Source organism: Bubalus bubalis, chromosome 18 (assembly GCF_019923935.1).
Source record: "Bubalus bubalis isolate 160015118507 breed Murrah chromosome 18, NDDB_SH_1, whole genome shotgun sequence".
In the NCBI taxonomy this organism is placed as follows: Eukaryota; Metazoa; Chordata; class Mammalia; order Artiodactyla; family Bovidae; genus Bubalus; species Bubalus bubalis.
Genome location: NC_059174.1, coordinates 58603406 through 58627193, shown reverse-complemented (window position 1 = coordinate 58627193; position 23788 = coordinate 58603406). Strand labels below are relative to the sequence as shown.

Below are 23788 nucleotides of genomic sequence, written 5' to 3'. Positions count from 1 at the left end.
GTGTGTGTGTTTGTGTGTGCACGTGCATGTGCATGCTAGGTCACTTCAGTCCTGTCTGACTCTTTGCGATGCTAAGGACTGTAGCTTCCCAGGCTCCTCTGCCCTTTTGTCTCCTGCACTAGCAGGCAGATTCTTTACTACTAGTGCCTCCTGGGAAGCCGAAAGCTGTTGCTAATGAGTTCTAAAAATGTCGCAGTTTAAAAGTTTCTCTTATTTCAAGGATCCACCATCTGTCTATTGAGTAGTAAGAGCCCAACAGCCCCTCAAGGTGATAAGACACAAGACAGGTCACCACATGAGGGTGCAAAGAATGCAGCCTTCAAAATAGTCTAAGAAAGTGAAAGCCCTTGTCCAAGCAGACAAAAGTATGGTTAAAATAATGGCAGGGACCATTAATGGCTGGGACCCCTTATGACAAATTCCCCTGAGAGCTGGTCCAGTCTATTCGACTGGCTGCCAAATATAACCCTGTGTGTACCTTCCAGACCAAGTTCTCAGAACAAAATGCCTCAAAGGATGGGTAGAACATTGATATCACAAAGGTACAAGGAAAGAAATGCAGGTTCGTCTTAGAAGGACTTAATCCTTTAGGGTGAATTCTGAGAAAATGTTTTACAAAACTGGCTTTCTCTAGCCAGTTTTGGAATGTCAAAAAGAGCTCCCATGTTGGCCAGACATAATTTAAAGCAGCTCCCATTTTTAAAGCAGAATTTCCTTAGTACCCAGTTAAATACCCCCAAGTATAAATTCCATACCTACATAAAGCTGGCTTAGGTTTGCTTGGAGGTTGGAGTCCTGATGCTTCTTATCTTGGTCAGTACAGATCACTCAGTGTTTGTTTTTCTGCTGTGCTGGATCTTTTGCCTTGCATGGGCTTTCTTTAGTTCCAGCAAATGGGGGCTACTCTGTAGTTGCTGTGTGCAGGCTTCTCATAGCTATGGCAGTGAGCCTACTGTGGCCCACTAGGCAGTAGGAGAAAAAATGAAAGTCACTCAGTCGTGTCCAACTCTTTGTGGCCCCATGGACTGTAGCCCTCAGAGGAGCCTGGCAGGGTCACAAAGAGTTGGACATGACTGAGTGACACTTTCACTTTTTCTCCTAGTTTTCAGACCTCCCAGTTATTTGTTGATCACCCTGAATTTTACTTGGCAGTGTATTAACGGGACTCTCAAACTTAATCTGGACTTGCTGAGGAGGTGGATGGCCCCACGAGGCGCTTACTTATGTACCAAGGTCAGTATCTCCAAAGCACAGACTGGTGCCTGTTTTTCTGCACTATTGGTCTGGCGCTGTAGTGTCTAACGAGCTTGATCCTTGAAGAACTGGGATGTCAAGACACTTTTCTCCTTACAGATGTTAGTAGAAAGTGGTTGTAAGAGTTGTGTGTTTCACATTCTAGCTTGTCATCCCTACACAAATCCAGTTGTTTACTTAGACTGCTTACATTCTAATTGCAGGAATATCTGGGTTTCTGGGTCCAGCCACCACCCTACATTAACCCCCAGCCCCGCCACCACACCAGGTTTCAGTTCCCAGACCTCTGAATCCCTTCAGCCTCATCAGCAGGACTCCTGTTAAGAATAAACCTTAATTTACAGTGTAATGATCCCACAGAATTTTAAGTTTTTACTTTAAAACTGTTCTGTGACAGTTACCTAAACTAGGGAAGAATCAATAGTGCAAAACAAGACACGGAAGACCATAAAGTGTTTCTAAACCCAGACAAGCTATGTTGGGAACCAAATGGAAGAACGTGCACCCGCCCCTCTCAGCAGGAAGCTGGCGAGTGCTCTACACCCCACCCTTCTCAGTGGCCTCTACTCAGGCCCCGCCCTTCTGCTCAGGCCCAGCCCCCAGCTCCTCTTCCCTCTTTACCCAGCTCTGAAGTTTCCAGCAAGTTCCGAAACCATGACTGCGGAGCTGAGGTCACTGTTGAGAACATGAGGTACGTTTCTTTCTTTCTTTTTTTTTTTTTTGCCTAAACTGCTACCCCACATCCCAGGTAAGGAGCACCGGCTGCACTTTGCTAGAGGAGCTGTGAAGATATATCCTAAATCCAAGGTAAGAGGAACCCAAGAAAGATGGTAGGCACTGAGAGAGGGCATCAGAGGGCAGACACTCTGAAGCCACAATCACAGACAACTATCCAGTCGGATCACACGGACCACAGCCTTGTCTAACTCAATGAAACTAAGCCATGCAGTGTGGGGCAACCCAAGATGGGCGGGTCATGGTGGAGAGGTCTGACACAATGTGGTCCACTGGAGAACGGAATGGCAAACCACTTCAGTATTCTTGCCTTGAGAACCCCATGAACAGTATGAAAAGGCAAAAAGATAGGACACTGAAAGATCAACTCCCCAGGTCGGTAGGTGCCCAATATGCTACTGGAGATCAGTAGAGAAATAACTCCAGAAAGAATGAAGGGATGCAGCCAAAGAAAAAACAACACCCAGTTGTGGATGGGACTGGTGATAGAAGCAAGGTTCAATGCTGTAAAGAGCAATATTGCATAGGAACCTGGAATGTTAGGTCCATGAATCAAGGCAAATTGGAAGTGGTCAAATAGGAGATGGCAAGAGTGAACCTCAACATTCTAGGAATCAGTGAACTAAGATGGACTGGAATGGGTCAGTTTAACTCAGATGACCATTATATCTACTACTGTGGGTAGGAATCCCTTAGAAGAAATGGAGTAGCCATCATAGTCAACAAAAGAGTCCAAAATGCAGTACTTGGATGCAATCTCAAAAACGACAGAATGATCTCTGTTCGTTTCCAAGGCAAACCATTCAATATCACGGTAATCCAAGTCTATGCCCCAACCAGTAAGGCTGAAGAAGCTGAAGTTGAGCAGTTCCATGAAGACCTACAAAACCTTCTAGAAGTAACACCCAAAAAAGATGTCCTTTTCATTATAGGGGACTGGAATGCAAAAGTAGGAAGTCAAGAAACACCTGGAGTAACAGGCAAATTTGGCCTTGGAGTACAGAATGAAGCAGGGCAAAGTTAATAGAGTTCTGCCAAGAGTTTCTCTTTTAGTCCTCCATTAATAATATGATTTTGAATAGATAGTAAATTATTGTTACTCTAAAGTGTTTTATCTCTTATGTTTCTCTTCTAAACCTCAGCAACCACAATCTTGTCCAATTATTTCAGTAGTTGCCACCAATTTACACTTGTTCTTGGCTAAAAGGAAATGTGTCTTCTCTATCAATCAGAATGAACCACTCTTGCCTAAACAAATACAACTTCACCTTGGATAATCTCTCTTCTGGGATTATATGGTAATCTGTGCCTACATCTTATTAAACATTCATTGGCAACACTGACTGATGAAATGTAACTAAAGACATGGTCTGGAGATATTGTGGGTTCGTTTCCGGACTACCACAACAAGGCACTTATCACTGGGTCATGGTGATGCTAGTGGTAAAGAACAGTTTGATCCCTAGGTCAGCAACATACCCTGGAGGAGAGCATAGCAATCCACTCCAGTATTCTTGCCTGGAGAATCCCGTGGACAGAGGAGCCTGGGGGTGCTACAGTCCATAGGGTCACAAGGAGTCAGGCACAACTGAAGTGCCTTAGCACACACACACACGGTGCATATAAAAGTTACATTTTCAGTATTCTACAGACTATACTATGCAACAGAATTAGGTCTTAAAAAAACAGTCTAAATACATTAATGAAATGTTTATGCCTTGTCTTTTTCTTCTGGGAGGCAGCCCACTGGACACAGATATTTATTGGATTGACTGAACAGTTTGTTCAGGTTTTTCTGTTAAGTTATTCCAACAGATCTTTGTAAATACACTGAGGTCATCCTAACTGACCAGCGTCGTTTGATTTTTGTGGGCACAGAGCTGGTGGATGGCCCTACTGTCTCAGAATTACTATATGCAGAGAGTCTACCTGCACTTGGTCTGCTGCCTGAGATGCCACCTCAGGGAGCCTCCCCTCAGCTGTTCCCCCAGAAATACAACTGGGACAAGGTGACTCATCCCATGCTTTGTGCCTGCCTGCACCTCGGCCCTGTCAACTGCAACAAGAATTACTGTAGCCATGCCAACAACCTGGGCCTCAGTGTAACAACATGGTGAAGAGATCTTTGAAGCAAGACAACGTAGATTCAAGCTCCAATTCAGTCCCTTCCTGGGATGGGGTGATTTTTGTTGCATTCAAGTTCCTTCATCTGGGAAACGAGAAAGAACATCAGTACTTATTTTGGAGTTCAAATTCAAAAAGATTGCATGCATAAAGCATTAAAACAGGGACTTCCAAACTGTGATATAAAAGTGAATTTGAGTACAATTTAACACCAGTTGTCAAAGAAAGTATTTTCAGTTGGGAATAAAGAACACATCTCACTTTCTCTGCAAGATTGTCACGCTCTGAATGTGAACACAACACTGAGAAACAGCAGAATGACTTGCAGACATTTGGCACTGGAGACTAGTTCCCTGTCACAAAATACAGTTGGAATCCATAGTCATTCCCTTCACTGTGTGCTTGTGCAACTCTACTCACTTGACTTTCAAGCACCTGATCACAACCAACTCCCAAATTAAACATTTCACCATTTTGCCATTTTAGTTTTTTCATGGAAGTGAACCCCACCCCTAAAGAAACTCAGCTTCTTCGTGTTTATGCTGCACCTACTTTGTACACATCATGGCATTTATGAGCATATTCAGGTCACAAAAGTTTGAAAACAATCCACTGATTCATATATACCTTGGTGTAAAGAGGACAGACAGCTTCTGGGAGCACATTTTTATTTACCAGGTGGGATGCTGACCAACCCATGAATCAATGAATAAGGCCAAAGAGATCTTTAACATTTACGTCTGAAGACCAGTGGGCCCTGACTGCAGGAGTCTGACAGGAATGGGGCAAACAGAGACTTCACTCTTAACAGGTGCAGACGAAGCCTCTTGCACACTGAGACGAAGCTGAGATGAAGGGCAAAACACAATCTTTTGCTAGGATCCTGGATGGTGAGACCTGCCTGCTGGTCTTGAAGGATCTCCGGGGGGTAGGGGGTGGGCTGTGGCTCACCGAGGGGACACAGATTCTGAGGGCAGAACTACGAGAGAGCACTCCTCTGCATGAGGTCTCCATCTTGGCCTGACACTGGCTCCACTCAGAACCTGTAGGCTACAGAAATGGGACCCCTAAGGCCAAAGGATGAAAGGGCCAGGATGCGACCCTAACCATCAGCAGACAGGATGTCCAAAGGCTTCCTGTACACATGCCTTTCGACAAACTCTAACTACAAAAGTGTCAAGACCCAGTTCTAACCACCACTGTTCAGGCACAAGCCTCCAGACCAGCCTCACCCAGTAGCGTTGTTGTTCAGCCACTCAGTCGTGTTCGACTCTTTGCAACCTGATGGACTGCAGCACGCCAGGCTTCCCTGTCCTTCAACATCTCCTGGAGTTTGCTCAAAGTCATATCCATTGAATCAGTGATGTCATCCAAACCTCTAGTTCTCTGTCGCCCCTTTATCCTCCTGTCCTCAATCTTTCTCAGCATCAGAGTCTTTTCCAATGAATCAGCTCTTCACATTAGAGGGCGGCCACCAAAAGCAAGAAAAGTAGAGTCCCACAGCTTGAAAACCGAGTCCGCAAATACACGTGGACACCACCCTGGGATTAGATGTCCTATGGCCCTTGGATCGGGAGAAGGATGCCTGGGATATCTCCTGCAGGGGGCCACTTCTCCAAGGTCAAGAAATGTAACTACACTACCAGATAGATTAAAGTTCAAATAGAAATTTACACAAAACGAGGTGACAGAGGAATATGTTTCAGAGGGAAGAACAAGACAAAACCCCAGAAGAACTAAGTAACGTGGAGATAGACAATCTACCTGAAAGAGTTCAGAGTAATGGTAGTAAACATGATCAAAGAACTTGGGAGAAGAATGCACGACCTGAGAAATGAGAAGTCTTTAGCGAAGACTTAGAAAATATAACAACCAATGAAACAGAACTGAAGAATATAGTAAATGAAAAAACAAACAAACAAACAAACAAAAAACAGAAACTAAAATGAATCAGAACAGGCTAAATGAGGCAGAGAACACATCAGTGAGCTAGAAGAAAAAGCACTGAAAATCACCACTACTGAACAGAATAAAAAAGAATAAAAGGAGGACATTTACAGAGATCTCTGGGATAAGAAGCCACTAATATTTGCCCTGTAGGAGTCCCAGAAGAAGACAGGAAGGATCTTAGGAGAAGAAAACAGCTGAAACCACTCTAACCTGGGAAAGGAAACAGCCACCCAAATCTAAGAAACACCAAGAGCCCATATCTAAATAAAAACTTCATAGTAAGGACAAGCCAAAAATCTGTAAGAGATACACAATCAAAATGCACATGAAAATACCCTCAACATCCTGAGACTGTCCACTGTGTAAGGCTCCTTGGTGCACCCATTTACCAGGTTGAATTCTGCCCAATGCATCAGTCATTCAATAAAGCTAATTAGGGACTTCCCCAATGGTTCAGTGATTAAGAATCCGCCTGTCGATGCAGAGGATACAGGTTCCATCCTTGGTCTGAGAAGATTCCACATACCACAGGGCAGTTAACAGCATGTGCTGCAGCTACTGAGTCCATGCTTTAGAGCCTGTAAGCTGCAACTACTGAGTCCTCGCATCTAGAGACTGTGCTCCCCAACAAGAAAAGCCAACACTCACAGCAACTAGAGAAAGCTTACACGCAGCAACAGCACAGCCAAAAAGAAAAAAAAAAAGAAAAAGCAAATTAGACCTTCAAGTTTATTTGATGCAATTTTTGCACATTAATGGAAGTCAGTCTAAAATGCACTGCTGTGCTATTTGGATTACAGTCATATGAATGCTCTGTTATAGGGTGTAGAGAGAGTAACTTTAGTTAAAAATTTTGACTATGTAACCCCCAAATTTCATGTTGTTTGATTCCATGGTGACAAGAAATTGTTCTATATTTATTTAAACCTGAGAGTCTAATGCTGCTTTCTTAGCTGCTGTTATAAAGTACTGAAGTGAGATGAAACTGTGTTGATGGAATAAACACAATTCATCCAGGGCCGTTTCAGAAGTGTTTATATTTTATTCATGGAAACAGGAAACCTTGATACATTCAGAATGTAGTTCTTTGAATACAACACTAGCAAATGGTAATGACAGCTGTTAAATGTGATTCATACACCTACACATATTATCCTGGTTCCGATCAAATTTGATGTTCAAAATAATTGCTCTGTGTCAGGGGACGTTCAACTTTAAGGGATCCAATATATTATTTTCTTTTTGTGTCCCGTTTCTCAAGAACTCTTATTCCTTACCAGTTCCTGGAAATTAGGAATGAGCAGAGCTTCACGCAGTTCTCAGGACTGATATCATGAGAAAGAGCACCTGCTTGCACTCCTTTCAGTGACTCCCTTCAGTGACCTTTTACTTAAAGGTAATCTATTCAGTTATGCCCCTCTTCCTCAGGATATGGAATGCTTTCTGGCCCTTTGAAGATTGTTATTGGCTTGGCTTTGTTTTTCCTCAATTATTTTACTGCCTAAAGCTGCCTTGTATGAAGATATAGAAACATACGTTTCTGCAAATAAAGCACCCTTGTTTCACTCAAGACCTGGGTTCCCTGCGTCCTTCTTCTCATTGACTCCAGTCCCCAGGTCCCAGTCTACAAAGACCGTGACAAGTGGCGCCTGAACAGGGAGCTGGTGAATGCCCTAGGCAAGCGGACGGAGTGACTGTTAGGACCTATGGTGGTCGTTAAGTGCAGGGTTATAGGACAAATGGCTGGAAAGCCCCACCACTTTTCTGCTTTATCATTTATTTAAGGTTCAAGGACTTGTAGTTTTGTGTTAACAGATAGAGCCTTGTCTCCAAACAGCGGTTAAATATAATCCCTGGTTCCCTGATGAAGGCAGTTTCAATTTAGAAATTTGGAACTGGGTTAAAGAAAATGTTGAACAAGCTGCAAGATGGGGAAAAAATATTCCAATAAATTTCTGGCCCTCGTGGGCCCTCATTAAAGCCGTGATCTTGCCATTTTAAGGCAGTTCTAGCCCCCCTGATATTTGTCAACAAGCGGAATGCTCATTATACGAATATAAATTAGATGATAAGACTTTACAGAAGGCCCAATTACAGAAACAAAATGTTTCAAAACTTTCCCACCATCCCTGCTCTGGCTGTCCCAAGCACTCCTCTTCCTCCTCTTGTAATGGGCACAAAACCGAAGGTCCCCTCAATTAGAGGACAAAATTAATCTGATGATAATTCTTCTGATGCTCTCTTTGACACTAAAGCCAACAATGCTTTTTTTGATGACAATGACAAGCCCCTAACACACACTCATATTTATGAAAACAGATGATCCACTCATTCTCCTTCACGACAAAGGCTTCTGATTTACTGGATTTGCAATCTCGAGTCTCTGAGGCTGATGATCTTTTTGCCTTTCCTGTGTTAGGAAATGTTTATGCTCAAGGGCAACTAACACCACAATACGAAGACATTGATTTTTCTCACATGCAACAGATGAAAAAGGCTGTAACTATGTATGGCCCTCATTCACCTTTTACAAAAGAACTTCTAAATGCTATGGCATCTTCTATTGGAAATTTTATTCCTTGTGATTGGTGAATTTTTAGAAAAGTTCTTCTTAAACCAGAAAAATATCTTCAATGGATAATGTGGTTTCATGATGTGACCCGAGATCATGCCAATTTTAACGCTCGAGCTGGCACTCCCCAAAACCAAATTACTTTCAAAATGTTAACCAGTATGGGGCAATTTGATTTGGTGAGAGCTCAGATACAATGGCCTCCTTTGTTGCATGAGCAATTGAAAGAAGTTGCCCTTGAAGCCTGGGATCGAATTACTCCTTAAGGGGAACCTAAAAGTAACTACACAAAGATATTACAAGGGCCTAATGAAGCCTAATGAAGACTAGAGATCTCTTCAAGAAAATCAGAGATACCAATGGAACATTTCATGCAAAGATGGGCTCAATAAAGGACAGAAATGGTAGGGACCTAACAGAAGCAGAAGATATTAAGAAGAGATGGCAAGAATACACAGAAGAACTGTACAAAAAAGATCTTCACGACCCAGATAATCATGATGGTGTGATCACTGACCTAGAGCCAGACATCCTGGAATGTGAAGTCAAGTGGACCTTAGAAAGCATCACTATGAACAAAGCTAGTGGAGGTGATAGAATTCCAGTTGAGCTATTCCAAATCCTGAAAGATGATGCTGTGAAAATGCTGCACTCAATATGCCAGCACATTTGGAAAACTCAGCAGTGGCCACAGGACTGGAAAAGGTCCGTTTTCATTCCAATCCCAAAGAAAGGCAATGCCAAAGAATGCTCAAACTACTGCACAATTGCACTCATCTCATGCTAGTCAAGTAATGCTCAAAATTCTCCAAGCCAGGCTTCAGCAATATGTGAACCGTGAACTTCCTGATGTGCAAGCTGGTTTTAGAAAAGGCAGAGGAACCAGAGATCAAATTGCCAACATCCGCTGGATCATGGAAAAAGCAAGAGAGTTCCAGAAAAACATATATTTCTGCTTTATTGACCATGCCAAAGCCTTTGACTGTGTGGATCACAAGAAACTGTGGAAAATTCTGAAAGAGATGGGAATACCAGACCACCTGACCTGCTTCTTGAGAAATTTGTATGCAGGTCAGGAAGCAACAGTTAGAGCTGGACATGGAACAACAGACTGGTTCCAAATAGGAAAAGGAGTTCGTCAAGGCTGTATATTGTCACCCTGTTTATTTAACTTATATGCAGAGTACATCATGAGAAACGCTGGACTGGAAGAAACACAAGCTGGAATCAAGATTGCCGGGAGAAATATCAATAACCTCAGATATGCAGATGACACCACCCTTATGGCAGAAAGTGAAGAGGAACTCAAAAGCCTCTTGATGAAAGTGGAGAGTGAAAAAGTTGGCTTAAAGCTCAACATTCAGAAAACGAAGATCATGGCATCCGGTCCCATAACTTCATGGGAAATAGATGGGGAAACAGTGGAAACAGTGTCAAACTTTATTTTTCTGGGCTCCAAAATCACTGCAGATGGTGACTGCAGCCATGAAATTAAAAGACACTTACTCCTTGGAAGGAAAGTTATGACCAACCTAGATAGCATATTCAAAAGCAGAGACATTACTTTGCCAACAAAGGTTCGTCTAGTCAAGGATATGGTTTTTCCTGTGGTCATGTATGGATGTGAGAGTTGGACTGTGAGGAAGGCTGAGCGCCGAAGAATTGATGCTTTTGAACTGTGGTGTTGGAGAAGACTCTTGAGAGTCCCTTGGACTGCAAGGAGATCCAACCAGTCCATTCTGAAGGAGATCAGCCCTGGGATTTCTTTGGAAGGAATGATGCTAAAGCTGAAACTCCAGTACTTTGGCCACCTGATGTGAAGGGTTGACTCATTGGAAAAGACTCTGATGCTGCAAGGGATTGGGGGCAAGAGGAGAAGGGGATGACAGAGGATGAGATGGCTGGATGGCATCGCTGACTCGATGGATGTGAGTCTCAGTGAACTCCGGGAGTTGGTGTTGAACAGGGAGGCCTGGCGTGCTGCGATTCATGGGGTCGCAAAGAGTTGGACACGACTGAGTGACTGATTGGTCTGATCTGAATGAAGCCTATGGTGATTTTTTAACTAGACTGGAAGTTCCTATCTCCCATAATGTTGACGGAATAGAGACAAGAGTGCAATTAGAAAAACTACTTGCATATGAGAATGCGAATCAGGAGTGTTAAAGAGCTATCACTCCAATTCGTGAGACTGGGAATGTTATTGATTATTTGAAGGCTTGTCGCAACTTAGGATCAGAAACTCAGACAATGCAAATGTTAGCTGAAGCAATGGCTGCTGCCTTTAAAAAGGGGAATGAAGGATGTTTTGTTTGTGGAGATAAGAGCCATTTAAAAAAGAACTGCCCTAAAAAACACACAGAAAAAATTAAAACTACTAAAAAACCTCCAGGAGTCTTTCCTCAATGTCATAAAGGGGTACATTAGGCTAAAAATACCGATCTAAGTATGATGTTGAAGGGAACCCTATTTCAGGAAACTAAAAGATGGGGACTCCCCGGGTGGGTCCCCATCAACAAAAACCAGGGGTAAATGCCATCTTTTCCCTCAAACCTTCAACATCCAGCAATGCTGCCATCAATATACCAGCCCTAAATGATTTTCTTCTCTTTCCTCAAGCAGTCCCTTCTAGAATACCTACTGGACTTTATGGACCCCTACCCCCACAAACCTTCTGCCTTATACTTGGCCAATCTAGTCTGACTTCTAAAGAAATGGCTATCCACCCTGAAATAATTCATTCAGATTATAAAAAAAAAAAATTCAAAGTATGATGTCATCTCAGATACTATGACAATTCAAAAAGGGGGACAAAATTGCCCAATTACTTCTTTTACCTTACATTTCTATTAACTCCTCTAATGGTTTAAGGACAGGTGGATTTGGTAGTACAGATGAAAAGCAATCCTTATGGACATCAACAGTATTTGAATATGCACGACCAAATATAAATATGAAAATTAATGGCAAAACATTTTCTGGTCTTCTTGATACTGGATCTGATATTACCATTATTTCCAAACATTTGTGGCCCAAATCTTGGCCTATACAGGAAATTTCTCACCAAATTGCAGGGATTTCTCAAACCAAAATACAAGAGGTTTATATATGAGGGACCAGAAGGCCAGCCTGCAACATTATGACCTTATGTGATGGATGCACCCCTTAATTTAATAGGAAGACATTTACTTATGCAATGGCAAACTCAAATATATATTCTACATTTTTCCTTTGGGCCATTGCTCATTTAACAAACAATACAATTATTAAAATAACTTGGAAAAATGATAAGCCTATTTAGACAGAGCAGTGGCCCCTTGCAAAAGAGAAAGAGGCTGCTAAGGAACTTATAGATACACAATTGAAATTAAAACATATTGAGGAATCTTGTTCTCCTTGGAATTCTCCCATTTTTGTAATAAAAAAGAAATCTGGCAAATGGCGTCTTTTAACAGATCTTCGAAAAGTTAATACATCTATGAAACCTATGGGTGCATTACAACTAGGAATTCCATCACTTACCATTTATTCCTCAAAACTGGAATATTATTATTATAGATTTACAGGATTGCTTTTTTACTATACCTTTACACCCTCTAGACCGAGAGAGATTTGCTTTCTTTCTTCCTTATCATAATCATATCGGGCCTCATAAACATTATCAATGGACTGTGTTGCTTCAAGGAATGATGAATTCTCCCACCATGTGTCAATATGATGTAGCCAAAGCTCTTGAACCTGTGAGAAAACAATTTCCTGACTGTCTTGTTATTCATTATATGGATGATACATTGTTTTCAGCTCCATCTATTTTAGAAACTCAACAGATGCTTGACATAGCTCAACAATGCTTAAAAGCTTCTAAATTAATCAAAGCCCCTGAAAAGATTCAAACATCTACACCTTACTATTACTTATTGTTAATTACTAATTGTTAATAGACAACATATTACTCCCCAACTAATACAGATTTATGTTAATAAACTATCAACCTTGAATGATTTTCAAAAACTTTTAGGCAATATAAATTGGATTATATCCTCTTTAGACATTACAAATTATCAACTAACTAATTTATTTAACACTTTAAAAAGAGATCCGGATTTAAATAGCCCTCCATCACTTTAACAAGAGGCACGAGAAAAACTCTATTTAATACAAAATAAATTGCAAAAACAATTTCTTACTTGTATTAGACTTGATTTACCTCTAGAATTATTTATACTCCCCTCTCCCCATTCTCCCACAGGACTTCTTACCCAACAAGCATACCCAATAGAATGGATCTATACCCATTTCAGAGGGATAAGGTCACTTACACTCTATATCTTGATTCGATCACTCTAATCATTATCAATGGAAGAAATAGAGTTAAGGCTATAATTGGCCCCAATCCTCATAAAATTGTAGTACCTATTAATAAACATCAATTTGAGAATGCATATAGATGGGACTAAAAACACCAAAGCCTCATTCTGATCTCTCAAAGAATATAATGTCTTTTATACTAAATTTCACTCTGCTCAACAAATCGAATTATATGCTCTCATTCACGTTATTCACCTACATACTTATTCTATTAATATAGTTTCCGACTCCTTATATTCAGTTTTTGTATTAAGAAATATAGAAATTTCTACCATAAATTCTAATCATTCTATAATCCAACCACTTTTTCTTGAACTACAATTTATTGTTAAGAACCACACTTCCCCTATTTATATTACCCGTATTCAAACACATTCTTGTCTTCCTGGCCCTATGGCTCATGGTAATGAACAAACTGATAAACTTCTCTCTCTTGCTACTCCTGAAGAGCATCATGCTCTATTACACAATAATGCTGGCTCATTACATCAAATTTGGAAAATTCCATACTGACATGCTAAAGAAATCATTAATAATTGCTCTACTTGTAGGCCCTTACATCTTCGACCCTTTGCACAAAGTATCAGTCCTCGAGGATTACAACCCAATGAACTATGGCAAATGGATGTAACTCATTGCCCTGAACTTTCTCCCTCTTCCTTCTTACATATCTCAATCGGTACGAGTTTTTCTTTTATATGGGCCACACCTCCCCAAGGTGAAACTACACATGTTATTACCAACCTGTTAACTTGCCACTCCAGTGTTCTTGCCTGGAGAGTCTCAGGGATGGAGGAGCCTGGTGGGCTGCCATCTATGGGGTCGCACAGAGTCGGACACGACTGAAGTGACTTAGCAGCAGCAGCGGCAGTAACTTGCTTTACAATAATGGGAACACCTAGTTCTATAAAAACAGACAATGGCCCTACCTATATTTCTAGGCAATTCAAACAATTATTACAATCATTTTCTATTAAACATTTTACAGATATTCCTTATAATCCACAACCACAGGGCATAGTTGAACGAGCATATCACACACTGAAACTACAAATAAAAAATTTTTTAAAAGGGGAATACATAGGAACATGTCTATCTTCCTTATCTGTTATGGTCTTTACAGACCAGGACCTGGGGACTGGAGTAGATGAAAAGAAGGCGAAGAAAAGAAGGATGTGGGGCACCCAAATCTCGAGTGAAACAAGCGTACTTTATTTGCAGAAACACGTGTTTATATATCTTCAATAAAATGATTACTCAGCCATTAAGAATGAAATTCCATGAGTTGCAACAAAATGGATAGTCCTGTAAGTAAAAGGTCACTGAAGAGAGTCACTGAAGGGAGTCACTGAAGGGAATCCAAGCAGGTGCTCTTTCCCATGATCTCAGTCCTGAGAACTGCATGGAGCTCTGCTCGTTCCTGTTTTCCGGAACTGATAAGGAACAGAGAGTCCTTGAGAAATGGCACACAAAGGAAGAAAAGACAACATACTGGATTCCTTAAAGTAGAACATCCCCTGACAATTCCCCCCTTTTTAATTTTTTCATAATTGGGGGTGACTGTAGATACTTTTGTGAAAAAGGCCCTGACCAATTGAGTTTGTTTAGTTTGAACAATTTTAGTTGAAAGGCATTGGTATACTACAAATATAATCACCAGGATAATTCTCAGCATTACAGTTCCAGATCCAATACTATGTGTAATGCTTTGAAACCATTCTCGAGGGTCTAGCCCAGATAATTGATCAGCTAGCTGTTCAGCTAAGGTTTTCAAACTGTTGGAAGAGTGTAACTATTCCTTCCATTATAATCATTCATATTTTATACAAGCTTGTGTTCCCTTTCCTTTTGTTATTGCCATAGGAAACTTACAATTCAATAAGACTTTACGTTCTGTGACTTGTATAGATTGCACATTGTATACTTGTCTTAAATCCTCTATTTCTCAAAAAAACAAACAAACAAAAAAACACACAACTAATCCCTTTTGATTCTTCAATCTCGACATAGTCTGTGGTTGCCAGTAGATCTCCAACGACCCTGGAAAGAAGAGGGTCCCATGGCTAGACTTATCTCTCAGTTACTCATTAAATTATTCCGACGAGCTAAGTGATTCATCAGATGATTGATTCTTGGCATTTGGGGTTTAATAGCCATTTACACCATTGCTGCTGTCACAGACATTGCTTTACAAACTTCAATTCAAACACAAAACTTTATTCAAAACTGGACTAAAGATGCTCATAGTATATAGGACACAGATTCAGATAGATGAAAAAGTTCAAGATAAAATTCAGGATTTAAAAAGAGCCATCCAATGGACTGGAGATCAATTAATAGATTTACAAAAACAAGTATTATTAAATTGCAATTGGAATTGTACTCAATTTTGTATCACTCCTCTTGGGTTCAACCATAGTGCTTACAATTGGGAACAAACCAAATTGCATTTGCAAGATACACATAATAGCACTTCCTTAAATCTACAGCCTGCCACCGCCATCTTGAATTGAGTGTCGTGTGCAGCACATCTGTACACCACCCTCCGAACTGAGGTATCTGTGCAGTCATTCTGCACCAGGAACTCTGGCTTGAGGTCTGAAACGTTTGAAACCTCACCATGTGACTCTCTATGAGTGAGTGAAACTAAGCACAGAGGAAAAAGGGGAAAAAAGGTGGGGGGGGGGGGGATGGATTTGACTCTTGGTTGGGGAACTAACTGCTCCATCAACAGGCTGCAACAGCACAGGAGCAGCCTAGAGGAGCTACCACACATCCAAGGTCAGGGGCGGCAGCCGAGAGGAGCTACCCTACATCTGAGGTCAGGGGCGGCAGCCAAGAGGAGCTACCCCATGCCCGAGGTCAGGGCGGTAGCCAAAATGAGCAACCCTACATCCAAGGAGTGGTGGCTGAGCAGGTACAGTAGGGCCGAGAGGAGCTATTCCATGTTCAAGGTCAGGAGGGGTGGCCGTGAGGAGATAACCCTCGTCCAAGGTAAGGAGCACCGGCTGTGCTTTCCTGGAGCAGTCATGAAAGATACCACACATCCAAGGTAAGAGAAACCCAAGTAAGATGGTAGGCACTGAGAGAGGGCATCAGAGGGCAGACACTCTGAAACCACAATTACAGACAACTATCCAGTCTGATCACACAGACCACAGCCTTGTCTAACTCAATGAAACTAAACCATGTGGTGTGGGGCCACCCAAGATGGGCGGGTCATGATGGAGAGGTCTGACAGAATGTGGTCCACTGGAGAAGGGAATGGCAAACCACTTCAGTATTCTTGCCTTGAGAAACCCATGATCAGTATGAAAAGGTAAAATGATAGGATACTGAAAGAGGATCTCCCTGGGTTGGTAGGTGGCCAATATGCTACTGGAGATCAGTGGAGAAATAACTTCAGAAAGAATGAAGGGATGGAGCCAAAGAAAAAACAATACCCAGCTGTGGATCTGAATGATGATAGAAGCAAGGTTCAATGCTGTAAAGAGCAATACTGCATAGGAACCTGGAATGTCAGGTCCAGGAATCAAGGCAAATTGGAGGTGGTCAAATAGGAGATGGCAAGAGTGAATGTCGACATTCTAGGAATCAGCAAACTAAAATGGACTGGAATGAGTGAATTTAACTCAGATGATCATTATATCTACTACTTTGGGCAGGAATCCCTTAGACGAATTGGAGTAGCCATCATGGTCAACAAAAGAGTCCAAAATGCAGTACTTGGATGCAATCTCAAAAATGACAGAATGATCTCTGTTTGTTTCCAAGGCAAACCATTCACTATCACGGTAATCCAAGCCTATGCCCAAACCAGTAACACTGAAGAAGCTGAACGGTTCTATGAAGAGCTTCAAGACCTTTCAGAACTAACACCCAAAGAAGATGCCCTTTTCATTATAGGGGACTGGAATGCAAAAGTAGCAAGTCAAGAAACACCTGGAGTAACAGGCAAATTTGGCCTTGGAATACAGAATGAAGCAGGGCAAAGACTAATAGAGTTTTGCTAAGAGAACGCACTGGTCATAGCAAACACCCTCTTCCAACAACAAGAGAAGACTCTACACATGGACATCACCAGATGGTCAACACCGAAATCAGATTGATTATATTCTTTGCAGCCAAAGATGGAGAAACTCTATACAGTCAGCAAAAACAAGACCAGGAGCTGACTGTGGCTCAGATCATGAACTCTTATTGCCAAATTCAGACTGAAACTGAAGAAAGTAGGGAAAACCACAAGACCATTCAGGTATGACCTAAATCAAATCCCTTATGATTATACAGTGGACATGAGAAATAAATTTAAGGGACAAGATCTGATAGAGTGCCTGATGAACTATGGACGGAGGTTCATGACATTGTACAGGAGACAGGGATCAAGACCATCCCCATGGAAAATAAATGCAAAAAAAGCAAAATGGCTGTCTGAGGAAGCCTTACAAATAGCTCTGAAAAGAAGAGGAGTGAAAATCAAAGGAGAAAAGGAAAGATATAAGCATCTGAATGCAGAGTTCCAAAGAATAGCAAGGAGAGACAAGAAAGCCTTCCTCAGCGATCAATGCAAAGAAATAGAGGAAAACAACAGAAAAGGAAAGACTAGAGATCTCTTCAAGAAAATTAGAGATACCAAGGGGACATTTCATGCAAAGATGGGCTCGATAAAGGACAGAAATGGAATGCACCTAACATAAGCAGAAGATATTAAGAGGTGGCAAGAATACACAGGAGAACCGTAAAAAAAAAAGAGCTTCATGACCCAGATAATCACGATGGTAATCATTCACCTAGAGCCAGAAATCCTTGAATGTGATCAAGTGGGCCTTTGAAAGCATCACTACAAACAAAGCGAGTGGAGGTGATGGAATTCCAGTTGAGCTATTTCAAATCCTGAATGATGATGCTGTGAAAGTGCTGCACTCAATATGCCTGAAAATTTGGAAAACTCAGCAGTGGCCACTGGACTGGAAAAGGTCGGTTTTCATTCCAATCCCAAAGAAAGGCAATGCCAAAGAATGCTCAAACTACCACACAATTGCACTCATCTCACACTCTAGTAAAGTAATGCTCAAAATTCTCCAAGCCAGGCTTCAGCAATACGTGAACCTCGAACTTCCAGATGTTCAAGGTGGTTTTAGAAAAGGAACCAGAGATCAAATTGCCAACATCCTCTGGATCATGGAAAAAGCAAGAGAGTTCCAGAAAAACATCTATTTCTGCTTTATTGACTATGCCAAAGCCTTTGACTGTGTGGATCACAATAAACTGTGGAAAACTCTGAAAGAGATGGGACTACCAGACCACCTGATCTGCCTCTTGAGAAACCTGTATGCAGCTCAAGAAGCAACAGTTAGAACTGACATGAACAACAGACTGGTTCCAAATAGGAAAAGGAGTTCGTTAAGGCTGTATATTGTCACCCTGTTTATTTAACTTATATGCAGAGTACATCATGAGAAACGCTGGGCTGGAAGAAGCACAAGCTGGAATCAAGATTGCCAGGAGAAATATCAATAATCTCAGATATGGAGATGACACCACCCTTATGGAAGAAAGTGAAGAGGAACTCAAAAGCCTCTTGATGAAAGTGAAAGTGGAGAGTGAAAAAGTTGGCTTAAAGCTCAACATTCAGAAAATGAAGATCATGGCATCTGGTCTCATCACTTCATGGGAAATAGATGGGAAACAGTGCAGTCAGTGTCAGACTTTATTTTTTTGAGCTCCAAAATCACTGCAGATGGTGACTGCAGCCATGAAATTAAAAGACGCTTACTCCTTGGAAGGAAAGTTATGACCAACCTAGATAGCATATTAAAAGGCAGAGATAATACTTTGCCAACAAAGTTCCCTCTAATCAAGGCTATGGTTTTACCAGTGGTCATGTATGGATGTGAGAGTTGGACTTGAAGAAATCTGAGTGCCAAAGAATTGATGTTTTTGAACTGTGGTGTTGAAGAAGACTCTTGAGAGTCCCTTGGACTGCAAGATCCAACCAGTCCATCCTAAAGGAGATCAGTCCTGGGTGTTTAGTGGCAGGACTGATGCTAAAGCTGAAACTCCAATACTTTGGCAACCTCATTCCAAGAGTTGACCCATTGGAAAAGACCCTGATCCCGGAAGGGATTGGGGGCAGGAGGAGAAGTGGATGACAAAGGATGAAATGGCTGGATGGCATCACCGACTCAATGGACATGAGTCTGAGTGAACTGCAGGAGTTGGTGATGGACAGGGAGGCCTGGAGTGCTGCAGTTCATGGGGTTGCAAAGAGTGGGACACGACTGAGCGACTGAACTGAACTGAACTGAAACGTGTACAATTGTTGCAAAAGGAAATCCTTGAAACCTTCTCTAAGAGTCTACCCTCTTCCAACAGTTTGGAAAGCTTAGCTGAACAGCTAGCTGATCAATTATCTGTGCTAGACCCTCGAAGATGGCTTCAAAGCATTACACACAGTATTGGATCTGGAACTATAATGCTGATAATTATCCTGGTGATTATATTTGTAATATTCCCATGCCTTTCAACTAAAATTGTTCAAACTAAACAAACTCAATTGGTCAGAGCCTTTTTCACAAAAGTATCTACAGTCATCACCAATTATGAAAAAATAAAAAAGAGCAAACTGTCAGGGGACGTTCAACTTTAAAGGATCCAATATATTATTTTCTTCTTTTGTGTTTTTCAAGGACTCTATTCCTTATCAGTTCCTGGGAAACAGGAACGAGCAGAGCTGCACGCAGTTCTCAGGACTGAGGTCATGAGAAAGAGCATCTGCTTGGATGCCTTTCAGTGACTCCCTTCAGTGACCTTTAACTTGAAGGTAATCTATTCAGTTATGCCTGTCTTAATCAGGATATGGATTGCTTTCTTGGCCCTTTCAAGATTGTTATCTGCTTGGCTTAGTTTTTCCTCAATTTTTTTACTGCCTAAAGCTGCCTTGTATGAAGATATAGAAACATGCGTTTTTGCAAATAAAGCACCCTTGTTTCACTCGAGACTTGGGTCCCCTGCTTCCTTCTTCTCATCGACTCCAGTCCCCAGTCCCGGTCTACAAAGACTGTGACAGCTCTGTCTTCAATTTCCACAAATAAGAGTAACTCTTCTTTAATCATACATACAACAGTTATTTCTATCCAATGGAGAACATGGCCATTTTCCTATGCATTTTCCCTAGCACACCATCAGTCCCTGGTAACTGTCCCTCTCCTACGAAAAGCCCAGTCCTTTTAACATCTTGCCTACTCTGTTCAAGGTCAGTTGGTAGAACATTATGTTTTATAACAGGCTGGACTATGTACGGAAGGGCTTCCTGATCCTACTGACCATGATGAGTCCTGTCCTAGTTTTACATTATTTTCCACCCTCCCTGTTGCTAATTCACACACACTATTGAATTTCATAATTCAGGCTTCCAGGAAACACGGATGTGAATGAATTGTATCTAATGAAGTCAGCCCCTTCATCTCACTGATTCCTTCCCTGAGACCATTATGAAATGCATGTAGCAAATGCATTTGATCAATGTATCACCAAAGCGAAGATCTTAGAGCTCACCACACAACAGGCCATTAACTGAGAGACTACTTGTTGGGCAAGGAATAGTGACTTTATTCAGAAAGCCAGGAGACCAAAAAGATGGTGGGCTACTGTCCCAAAGAATCATCTTTGCTGAGTTAGAATTTGGGTTTCTTTTACACGAAAAGATCTCTATAGCTTCTCTTCAAATATGGACTTACTGCAATTGCTGAGTACATGAACTAAAGTCATCAGAGACTAAATATAGTGAAAAAGGTAAAGGATTTGCCACAACCACTGAGTCTGGGAAGTATGGCTCCACTATGTTCCTATCTTGTGACTTTTGGGTAAGATCCTTGCCACACACATTACATTGCTGTGTGTTTTCTCCAGGATAAATACTCTGATACTACTGTTGAGATGTGAGCAGTGAGGATAGGGTTGTTGGTTTTTTTTTTTTTCCCCACATTTGTGAAATTGGTGAGGAATCTTTCTAGAATGAATTCATGTTCTAAAGACCTGACTAATAAATACATATGTATCTGGCTTCTATCCAGTATGAATTTTCTCATGAAGCCTAAGATGTTGCCAGACTCATGATATTTGTATGGTTTCTCAGTAGTGTTAATTCTCTGACCAAGAGTAGGGTGTAAATTTTGAACTTTGAATTTTGTAGACTTCTAATATATACCACATTCACATGAGTTTCTCTCATGTATGGATTTTCTGATGTTTAGTGAGTGCTGAGACCTGAATAAAGGATTTTCCACACTCGAAACATTTGAAAGGTTTCTCTATATGTATTCTCCGATGACTTGTAAGGTGTGAATTTCGACTGAAGAACTTGCCACACTCATCACATCTGAAAGGCCTCTCTCCAGTATGAATTCTCCAGTGAAGTCGAAGATGTGGTTTTTGACCGAAGACTTTTCCACACTCATCACATTTGTAAGGTTTCTCACCAGTATGCACTGTCTGATGACTTAAAAGGATTGACTTTACACGAAAGGCCTCGCCACACTCATCACATTTGTAAGGTTTCTCTCCAGTATGAAGCATCTGATGACTTAAAAGCTTTGACTTTACACAAAAGGCCTTGCCACACTCATCACATTTGTAAGGTTTCTCTCCAGTATGAACTGTCTGATGATTTAAAAGGTATGACTTTAAACGAAAGGCCTTGCCACACTCATCACATTTGTAAGGCTTCTCTCCAGTATGAACTGTCTGATGCCGTAAAAGGTTTGACTTTCCAGAAAAGGCCGTGCCACACTCATCACATTTGTAAGGTTTCTCTCCAGTATGAAGTGTCTGATGCCATAAAAGGCCTGACTTTACACAAAAGGCCTTGCCACACTCATCACATTTGTAAGGTTTCTCACTAGTATGAACTGTCTGATGAATTAAAAGGGTTGACTTCAGACGAAAGGCCTTGCCACACTCATCACATTTGTAAGGCTTCTCTCCAGTATGAACTGTCTGATGACCAGCCAAGTTTGAGTTTCTGCTGAAGACTTTGTCACATATATCACATTTAAATAATTTCTTTCCTGTATGAATTTTCTTATGTCTCCTGAGTTGTGAGCTGTGAGTAAAGGCCTTGCCACACTCATCACATTTGTAAGGTTTCTCTCCAGTATGAACTGTCTGATGACTTAAAAGGGTTGACTTCACATGAAAGGCCTCGCCACACTCACCACATTTGTAAGGTTTCTCTCCAGTATGAACCCTCTGATGACCAGTAAGCTTTGCATTTCGCTTCAAGACTTTCTCACATATATCATATTTAAATAATTTCTTTCCTGTATGAATTTTCTTATGTCTCCTGAGTTGTGAGCTGTGAGTAAAGGCCTTGCCACACTCATCACATTTGTAAGGTTTCTCTCCAGTATGAACTGGCTGATGACTTAAAAGGATTGACTTTCCACGAAAGGCCTTGCCACCCTCATCACATTTGTAAGGTTTTTCCTTGTGTGCTTTGAGTTCTTGTGTTATTACTGAAGGATTCATAAAACCATTCCCATATATATTAGAAACACTGGTTTGGACACAAGGAGGAATTCTTTGAAGTGGTGAAAATGAGAAACTCTTGTTGACAGACCTTTCAACTTCATAATATTCAGAAATTATCCCGCCAGTTTGAAATATCTGCAGTTTATCCTGAAAGTTAAATCCAAGCCTGTTTCCAAAGGGCTTGATTCCTGCATCCTTTCTATGATGTGAATCTCTTCCATCAGGCACATTTCCATTAAGGCTTACAGGTGTCCCTTTGTAGTTTCTTTTGTCATCTCTCCCCTGACACTCAAAGTCACATATATTTTCCTGACTTTCCCAAAGAGGAAAATGTTTCATTTCACAGCTTTCAGGTCTTCCCAGCATCAATGTTTGGAATGTTTCTAGTTTATCACTGTTCGCTTCAGGTTGTAAATACTTGATCATATGTGTAGGAGAGATATCTACAAGATAAAAAGAATCATAGGTATCCTGCTCACAATAATTCAAAAATAAATGTTTCATGTTGAATATATGTTATACCAAAAGTAATACTTATGCCAAGTTATGAAACACCAAAATGATGACCTTAAGTTTTTAGAAACACTAAAGGAATAGAATTCTTCACCTAAGAAAGCATAACATAAATTCACCATTAAGGTAGCCTAGTTTTAAAAACCATATGCCAAACACACTCACATTGGACAATCTTATGCCAACTCTCAAAAACAGAATATTTTTCTACCAGGACCATCAACAGTTGTCTCAAATTGAAAAGAAAAATATTACACTATCACTGTATTCTGCATACTTACTATACATAAATAAATTCTAAACAAAATATTATATATTGTAACAGTAAATAATCCAAAACCAAGCTTACCCAATTAATAACTATTCATAATTGGTTGTTTACAATTGAAAACAAATGAGAAAATGAATATGACTAAAACAATTTTTTGGAAACAACGTAGTTTTCTAAATCTGCTATAGAACTATGAACCCAAAAAGAAAAGGCATTTTACAACGTTAACAAGTAGTATGTGTCAGCTGTATTGCAGAATACACGCTAAAAGACCATCATCTGTAAATGATACATAAATTAAGATGTAAAATATTCACCGGTTTTCTAACAGCCAATAAACAAAGCAGCCCCTACCTATGTTGTTGTTGTTCAGTCACTCAGTCGTGTTTGACTCTTTGCGACCCCGTGGACTGTAGCTGACCGGACTCCTCTGTCCATGGGATTTCTCAGGAAAGAATAGTGGAGTGGGT

General features: G+C 41.0%; 3 protein-coding genes across 12 annotated transcripts in view; 2 read left to right on the top strand and 1 right to left on the bottom strand.

Annotated features, from left to right (window-relative positions):
• The window catches only part of LOC102397977 (zinc finger protein 665-like), a 29036-nt gene extending 21405 nt beyond the window's left edge, over positions 1-7631 (top strand). For 2 of the 4 annotated variants that reach the window (XR_006640204.1, XR_006640203.1), the window contains 3 exons: positions 1153-1233; positions 1880-1945; positions 7344-7631. The gene's annotated coding sequence lies outside the window, so the exon portion shown is untranslated. Of the gene's footprint in view, positions 1-1152; positions 2197-7343 lie in introns of those variants that run through there. The other 2 variants (XR_006640206.1, XR_006640205.1) reach the window with 1 other exon arrangement.
• Positions 1-23788, top strand: part of LOC102415868 (zinc finger protein 665-like) — a 323254-nt gene that overhangs the window by 143359 nt on the left and 156107 nt on the right. The window lies entirely within an intron of this gene.
• LOC102411403 (zinc finger protein 665) overlaps positions 20594-23788 on the bottom strand; it is a 33425-nt gene continuing 30230 nt past the window's right edge. For all 7 annotated transcript variants that reach the window (XM_045163336.1, XM_045163339.1, XM_045163340.1 and 4 more), the window contains one exon: positions 20594-22977. In XM_045163336.1, the coding sequence (XP_045019271.1) occupies positions 21233-22977 (1745 nt within the window). In that variant the 3' untranslated portion in view covers positions 20594-21232. The remainder of the gene's footprint in view (positions 22978-23788) is intronic.